This window comes from Lissotriton helveticus, chromosome 4_1 (assembly GCF_964261635.1).
Source record: "Lissotriton helveticus chromosome 4_1, aLisHel1.1, whole genome shotgun sequence".
Classification (NCBI taxonomy): Eukaryota; Metazoa; Chordata; class Amphibia; order Caudata; family Salamandridae; genus Lissotriton; species Lissotriton helveticus.
The window spans coordinates 68,897,430-68,906,131 of NC_136063.1; the positions used below are offsets into that span (position 1 = coordinate 68,897,430).

An 8,702-nucleotide genomic window follows, 5' to 3' on the forward strand; every position below is an offset into this window, starting at 1 on the left:
GGGTTGACCCTGGGTATTGAAGTAGGATCTGGCCTAGTCAGAACCCCTACTCAGGCAGTTCTCCTATATGATGTGGACTTGACTTTGTCCACTACAGTGAGCCCCAGTAACCTGGGCAAATATAGGCAGACGCCTTTAATCAATGAGAAACTGGCTCAGGCCTACAGGGACACATGTGCCAGTGTCACAATGGTGACACCTGACTTTGTGGACCCTGGACAAATTGTACTAGGTGAAAGTTACCTAGTGACCAACGCCAGCAACTCCACTACTTCCCATAGTGTGGCAGTTGTGAACTTCTCCTGGGGAGGGGTGGATGGCCTAAAGAAAGTTGTTGTGAGTGCAGATCTCCCAGTAGACTGTCTGTTAGGCAATGATCTTGAAAGCTCAGTTTGGTCAGAAGTGGAGTACAGGACTCATGCAGAAATGCTAGGGATTTCAGCCCATGTCCTTGCAGTGACAAGGTCTCAGGCTAAGAAGTGCCTTCCTGAACCAGTGGTGGATCTTGAAACAATAGACCAACCACAACCCAAGAGGAGAAGCAAGAGAGGAAAGGCTGAGCCTTCCACCTTGCCCCAGGTTGAGGATCAAGTTTCAGAGGAAACTGATTCTGCAGTCCAAGAGGAGACTGTCTCTGAGGAACTTGAACCTGACCAGGTTGAGTTTCTGGGGACAGGGGGACCCTCAAGGGCAGACCTGAGGCAGGCTCAATTAGATTGCCCTTCCCTTGAACCCCTCAGACAGCAGGCTGCTGCTGAGGCTGCTGGGGATGCCCAAGGTACCCATACTATGTATTGGGACGATGGACTCCTTTACTCAGAGGCTAGAGACCCCAAGCCTGGCATGACCAGGAGGTTGGTTATACCTCTGAAGTTTAGGGGGTTCCTTCTTACCTTGGCCCATGATATTCCCCTTGCAGGACACTTAGGCCAGAACAAGACGTGGGACAGGCTTGTTTCACACTTTCACTGGCCTCACATGTCAGAAAATGTCAAGGAGTTTTGTCGCTCCTGTGTCACTTGCCAAGCCAGTGGTAAGTCAGGTGGCACAACAAAGGCCCCCCTAATACCACTACCTGTGGTGGGGGTCCCCTTTGAAAGAGTTGGAATTGATATTGTGGGTCCAATGGACCCCCAAACAGCATCTGGGAACAGATTTATACTGGTGGTAGTGGATCATGCCACCAGGTATCCAGAGGCTATTCCCCTGAGGACCACCACAGCACCTGTGGTGGCAAAAGCCCTCATTGCAGTTTTCTCAAGAGTGGGCTTCCCAAAGGAGGTACTATCAGATAGAGGCACGAACTTTATGTCTAGCTATCTGAAAGCAATGTGGAAGGAATGTGGAGTAAACTACAAGTTTACCACCCCCTACCATCCACAGTGCAATGGGCTTGTGGAGAGATTTAACAAGACCCTAAAAGGCATGATAAAGGGATTACCAGAGAAGCTCAGGCGGAAATGGGACATTCTTTTACCTTGCCTGCTCTTTGCTTACAGAGAGGTCCCACAGAAGGGGGTTGGCTACAGCCCTTTTGAACTTTTGTTTGGCCACCCTGTGAGGGGTCCATTGTGTTTGGTGAAGGAAGGATGGGAGTTACCTCTCAAAAAGCCTAAGCTAGACATAGTGGACTATGTACTTGGTCTCCGCTCCAGGATGGCTGAATACATGGAGAGAGCATCCAAAAACCTGGAGGCCAGCCAAGAATTACAAAAAGCTTGGCATGACCAAAAGGCTGTACTGGTAGAGTTCCAACCAGGACAGAAGGTGTGGGTATTGGAGCCAGTGGCCCCAGCAGCACTCCAGGACAAATGGAGTGGACCCTATCCTATGATTGAGAAAAAGGGAGAGGTCACCTACTTGGTTGACTTTGGAACCCCCAGGAGCCCTCACAGGGTGATCCATGTAAATCGTTTGAAAGCATTTGTGGACAGGGAGGACATGAGCTTGCTCATGGCCACAGATGGGGAACAGGAGGAAGAGAGTGACCCTCTCCCAGACCTGCTTTCTCAGAACCCTGATGATGGTTCAGTTGATGGAGTAGCCTTGGCGGGCAGCCTCACTGACCAGCAACAGATGGACTGCAGACAAGTTTTGCAAGCCCACAGGCATTTGTTTTCACTCATACCCAGCCAGACTAACTGGTGTACCCATGTGGTGGACACTGGTGACAGTCTGCCTGTGAAGAATAAGATCTACAGGCAACCTGACCATGTCAGGGATTGCATCAAGGCTGAGGTGCAAAAGATGTTGGAGCTTGGAGTGATTGAGCCATCAGAGAGCCCATGGGCCAGCCCAGTAGTCCTTGTGCCAAAACCTCATACCCAAGATGGAAAGAGAGAAATGAGATTTTGCGTGGACTACAGGGGTCTCAATGCTGTCACTAGGACAGATGCTCACCCCATTCCAAGAGCAGATGAGCTCATTGACAGATTGGCTTCTGCCAAGTTTCTGAGCACATTTGATCTGACAGCTGGCTACTGGCAAATCAGACTAGCTGAGGAGTCCAAAGCCAAAACAGCATTCTCTACCCCTAGTGGACATTATCAGTTTGTGGTAATGCCCTTTGGTTTGAAGAATGCACCTGCCACTTTCCAAAGGTTGGTGAACCAAGTCCTTGCTGGGTTGGATGACTTTTGCGCAGCGTATCTAGATGATATTGCTGTCTTTAGCTCCACCTGGGAGGATCACCTGATCCACCTGAAGAAGGTTTTGGAGGCCCTGCAAAAGGCAGGCCTGACTATCAAGGCTACTAAGTGCCAGATAGGGCAGAGTAAGGTTGTGTACCTGGGCCACCTAGTAGGTGGGGGTCAGGTTCAGCCACTGGAGAGCAAAATCCAGACCATACAGGACTGGGCTCCTCCAGTTACCCAGACACAAGTCAGAGCCTTCTTGGGCCTGACTGGGTATTACAGAAAGTTTGTGAAGAACTATGGGTCTATAGTGACACCATTAAATGACTTGACATCCAAGAAGATGCCAAAAAAGGATCAGTGGACAGCTAGCTGTCAAAAGGCATTTGAAGACCTGAAGAAGGCCATGTGCTCTGCACCTATCCTAAAGAGTCCTGACTACTCCAAACAGTTCATTGTACAGACAGATGCTTCTGAGTTGGGGGTGGGAGTTGTGCTCTCACCACTTAATCAAGATGGTCAAGACCAGCCCATTGCTTTCATTAGCAGAAGGCTGACCCCCAGAGAGAAACGTTGGTCAGCCATTGAGAGGGAGGCCTTTGCTGTGGTTTGGGCCCTGAAGAAGTTGAGGTCCTACTTGTTTGGAACTCACTTCCTAGTTCAGACAGACCATAAGCCCCTCTTGTGGCTAAATCAGATGAAGGGTGAAAACCCCAAACTACTCAGGTGGTCCATTTCCCTACAGGGGATGGACTTTACAGTGGAGCACCGCCCAGGGACTGACCATGGTAATGCAGATGGTCTCTCCAGGTACTTCCACTTAGAACATGAAGACTTATCTGGTCAAGGTTAGTTTAATGTCCCTGCGTTTGGGGGGGGGTTGTGTAGGAGAGTAGGGTCTGCTATCCTATGGTCACCCCAAATTTTTGCTTTTTGCTTCACTGGTTTGCGACTACTGAGGCTGTGGGCCTGCTGATCAGACCCCCAGCCTGCTGTTCTCTCACTAAATTACTAATACATGTGCTATAGGTACATACCACAATTGGAAATGGACTCCTTGTCCGCCCCTGTATAATGCACTATAGGTGCCCAGGGCATAGGGGCCACCAAGGCCTACCAGGGGCTGCAGCATATCTTTTGCCACCCCTGGCTGGTTCTTAAATTGACACAACTGGCTGATCACTCAGCTGGGGTAAGGTGGTGTAATCACCCCTTGCTTAGATATAGTATACCTATATCTAAACCTATATCTGGACACATATTAACCTGTGAGCCACTCCTATGGAAGGCCTCATCAATCCTGGAGGCAGAGTGCGTGGTTTCATGTGAGATGGAGCTCTAGTATGAGCTGAGCCTGTCTGCAGCTGTCGGGAACCACTCCCTAAGCTGTTTCAGGATAAGGCCATACCATATACTCTTAAGTGCCTTCTAATCCTCGCGGTTATATAGCAACTTTGGTTTGGCTTTATCAAAACATGTCGTGTAAGGTGTCATACGATTTGGAATACTATCCCCTCGCCGGTTCTGGCGACGGGGATAGCATTCCACCCCTCTAGAGGGGTAAGACATGTTACTTTACTTAAATGCAGTTAATTTCTAAAAGGGCCTTAGATCCACAAAATGGATGCCTCTGCCACAGACACGAGTCTGACCCCCTGCAGCTGACCGAAACTCAGCCAAATGGGGCCTGGACAAAGGGTTTCCTGTCGCAGGGGGGTTTTACCACCCTCCAGACAGGAGATAGTGGATTGTAGCAGGGAGGTCTGAAAGAAACCAGACACTGCTTGGGGCGCACAAGGCTGCCCCTTGCATAATCCGGCCAAACCGGTTCTGGGGCACTCCAGCCCTCGTGCCAGGGCGGCCTGGATCAAAGGAAGGGGGTGTATCCACCCACTTCCTGGGTCCCACCCATAGGGGGGGACCTAGCAGGTAATCACGCCCCCCAGATTCGAATAAGAGTGGGAGCAGTGCCAATGCACTTTAGATTTCCTGACGAAACATAAGAAACGAAACTCTGGACCCTTGGACCTCCTACTCAACGTGGAAGCCCGAAGAATCTCCCTTGTGGTCAAGGAGTGACCACCCTGTGCAAACAGGCACCATCCAGCCCTTGACGTCTGCTTTGTTGCAGTTCCCGCCGGAACTCGAGCGACAGAGATCGACGAGATCAAGCTTGCCTGCCTTCCAACAGCCCGATCCACAGTCCCTGCAGAGCTGAGACCCGTGGAGGCGACCGGAAGCGTGGGGCACGCCATCTTGAATTGACCACGAGACGCTGACCGTGCAGCCCACGAGTGACCCTCGAAGCTGTACACCGGGGTTTGAGAAGCCCCTACCCTGAGCCACTCTTGCACGGAAGTTCAGCCCTCCACACTCGACGAGTGCTGCGTGGGGCCCTTCTGCTCCATTTGGCTCAACGCGTTGGCCCGGTCACTTGCCAGCTGGCTAGTGGTCCCTGTGCCGACGAAACTACGAAGACGACTTGTGATTCTGGTTACCCCAGACTTGCACCAGCTCCCCTGAAAAGGAGCCCCCACTCTGACCCTCCTGGTTCGAGTGAGAAGCAATCTCCCGGTTCCGCGTGGATTGCTCTTGCCAAGTGTTGTTTGCTCCACACTTGAAGCCGACTGCGCCGACGGTGAGAGCCCTCGTGGGACAGATCGTGACCTGCTCCTGGACGTCGCAGATGCCCCAGAGCCCACGTGACAGCGGAGAGAAGCTCCTCAACGACCACCTGATTGCGCCCGACATTGCCTGGTTCCGTCCTGGTTCCACCCTGGTCACTGCTGAGTGACCCAGACTCTGTCCCCTCTGCTTTCAGGTACTTTTCGACTTGAGTCCACCCTTGGACTCCACCGGACACTTCTCTTTCACCCCGCCTGCAGCCCTTTCAGCTTCAAGCACCAAGAGCCTGCGTGACGAAACCCGACTCAACTTCGACCCTGTGCACCCGCTTCCTGTGGGTGAGGTAACTTTGCTCCGCCGGTGTTCCCACACTGGTACACATCTCTAGGGTCTGTGTCTTAAGTTTTGTTCCTCTAGGTTCAGCGGAAGTGTCCTTAAACTTTAACTTTACAACTTTTACGCACCATTGGTTAACATTGGTGCATGCGTGCGCTTCCCGCACTGCACCCGAATCCCGCGGGCTTTTCCCGACTTCAGCACTGCTTGTCCTGACTTCTCCCAGCGATTCCCTAGGCCCTAGGCCTAACCACTGTTCGATTGGTATCTCTTATACCACTTGTTTAGTATATGGTTTGAGTGGCCCCCGCCCTCATCCATAATTGTGCAACTTTGTATGTTTAAACTGTGCTTTTGATTTAACGCTTGTGCCCCTTTATTCATAAAGAATACTGGGGATTGTTTTTAGTAATAAACACATATATTTTTATAATATATACTTGTGTGGTGTCCTTTCATTTGATATTACAGGATTGTATGTGGTAAAACAGCTCGCTTAACACGACCTCTTAAGTTAAGCCTTTAGGCTGCTTAGTCCATGCTACCCCTAGGATAGCTTGTCTAATAAGGTTGACTTACAACCAGACACCATAAGGGATTGTTTGGTCTGATAATCGGTGGTTCCAGAATTGGAAACATCACCTATCAGGCCAACTTCTCACAACAGTGCACAGTGAGTGCACAGGGGCAGATGGTGTAGGGTGAGTTCTTAGAAGCAAGTAGTGCATGGTGAGTGTGTAAAAGCAGGCGGTGCAGAGTGAGTGTGCAGGAATAGATGGTGCAAGGTGTATCAGGCGCCGACTGTGCTGCAGGGGCAGATAGCAGGGAGTGAGTGCATAGGAGCATGTGGCACAGGGTAAGATCTCAGGAGCAGACCGTGCATGGTGAGAGCATGGGAGCATATGGCGCAGGTTAACTGCGAAAGGAGCAGATGGTGCAGGGTGTCAGGAGCAGTCGATGCAGGATGTCAGGAGCCGATGGTGCAGGGTGAGTGCCTGGAGTAGGGTGTGCAGGGTGTCAGGGGCAGTTTCTGCATGGTGAGTGAGCACAGCCAGCAGTGAGTGAGCGCAGCCCTGCTGCTGGAAGAGCCGGGTCGGCTTGGTTTGTTCTTGTCTCGTGGTTGGCTGAGTTCAGACTCGGTCAATTGATTCGGATGTAACATAAAAGGAAAACATTCCCGTCCCTGCTAGGTCGCTGGCGTCACTGGAGCAGTACCGAGCCCGTCCCTTTATCTCATCGACGGTGCTGTGGATGACGGGAATTAGGTGGCATTAATGACGGCGGAGCTGTCAGCGGGGCTTGTTTACAAAGCTGGGAGCTTCGCTCGTGCCTTCGCAGAATTGCAACTTTAACAGCCGCGGGCCGCACTTGTGTTGTTAATTAAATTATTTTGTTCATTCCAGCTGAACAGATGGTTTAAAGGGACCCCCTTGTGTAATCTTGTGCCCACCGTGCACACTACAGGGTTGAGAGGGCACAAGGGCCCCCATGCAGCACCTACATCAGCCGCGAAAGTTAAAGTTGAGGAGTACTCGTGCATTGTGATCGCGCTAAGGAATGCCTGTAGACGATAGATAGAATCCTCGGAATGGCGCGATTCGCAAAAACAGGATCCTCTCATATCGGCTTTTGAAAAAATAAAAAAAATTAACAAAATTATTTAATTAACAAGACAAGCGCAGGCCGCTGCCGCGAAAGTTGCGAAGCTCCCAGCTAAGTAAAACGAGGAGGAGGGGAGGCAGCAGCAGGGGGAGGGGAGAGAGGAGTGGGCCTTTCCCTTGTGGGAGCGAACAGGAACCTTCTGTTTGTAATTAACAGATGGTTTGAAAGCTCGCTCCCGCAAGGGAATCGCCAAAGTTGCACGCGTTGCCATTCAAAGCAATGCAACGCGTCCACGTTTTTTGCCTGCAAAGCTGACGCGATTACTAAAGGTCTTTTTCCTAAGCAACGCATGCCCGCTGCGTAGGCGAGACCTAAAAAAACCTCTACAATCCATTCATATTTTATATAATCAAATTCTATGCAAATAATCACCACAATACATTTGCATTGCACATATTCATTGGGGATCATAAAAACCTGAGTGAGTTTTATTATTCAGTCGGTGGGAGAGACTTCAACAACTCATATGTGTTTTTCCATATTTACTTGCAGTGAGCGCCTAACCCAGGAGAAGCTGATATGCCACATCTTCACAGAAGGCCATGACCCCGGAAGTACACCTATTCCACGTGAAGAATGGGTGGATGGCTTAAGGGCTGCGTTTGTTTCTCTCCGAGTCTCAGTTTTTAGTCGCCCTGCTTCTCTCTCTTGTTGAACATGTGGCATTTGTTCCGTTGCGTGTTGTCGTGACAGGTAGTCAGAAGCTCGTCGCCAGCACTGGTCGCAACAGTGAACCGAGTATTTGCAACCTGCCTGTCATCTGGTTCCTGGCTCGCCAGTGATGTATCTGATAGTGAATTATACTGAGAATCAAATGTTATGCTGATGTGAAGTACAATAAAGACATAAAATAAAGTGTTGACTCTCTTGCTGATCATGTAACAAAACCAGCTGTATAATGGAATATTGGGCACTGCCCTTCTGACTGGGGTCTTCTATTTCTGGGAGAGAGAGAGGAGAGAGAAAGTGAGAGAGAGGGGACAGAGAAAGTGAGAGAGAGAGAGGAGAGAGATAATGTGTGTGCCTGTGTGTGTGTGTGTGTGCATGCATGTGTGTGTATGTCTAGAGATATGACTTTTAACATATTAGACACTTTCTAGTGCTTAGAAACCAATAGTGCCTTTTAGAACCGAGGTCTCTAGTTGGCCGGGGTATGTACCCTAGTCCAAGTAGGGACCACCGCTTCTGACAGGGTAGCTTGGCGTAGAGCAGAAAGGCTTAACTTCAGAGGCAATGTGTAAAGTATTTGTGCAACATACACCAACAGTGACACAGTAAAACACTCACAAAAGGACACCACGACAGTTGTTTATAAAAATATAAAATATCTTTATCTCAAGTTTCAGGCAAGATCATCAAGAGGAACTCACATATGCAGGGACTTTGCCTTGTGCTGTATAATTATGGACATGCAGGTTCAGGTGAATCTTTGGTTCAGGGCACTGT

At 50.1% G+C, this 8,702-nt stretch overlaps 1 protein-coding gene across 1 annotated transcript in view; it reads left to right on the forward strand.

Annotated features, from left to right (window-relative positions):
- LOC144826957 (embryonic protein UVS.2-like) overlaps nt 1-8,059 on the forward strand; it is a 232,569-nt gene extending 224,510 nt beyond the window's left edge. Inside the window, exon 13 of the mRNA XM_078685418.1 lies at nt 7,749-8,059. Within this exon, the coding sequence (XP_078541544.1) occupies nt 7,749-7,759 (11 nt within the window). The 3' untranslated portion in view covers nt 7,760-8,059. The remainder of the gene's footprint in view (nt 1-7,748) is intronic.
- The last annotated feature ends 643 nt before the right edge of the window (nt 8,060-8,702 follow it).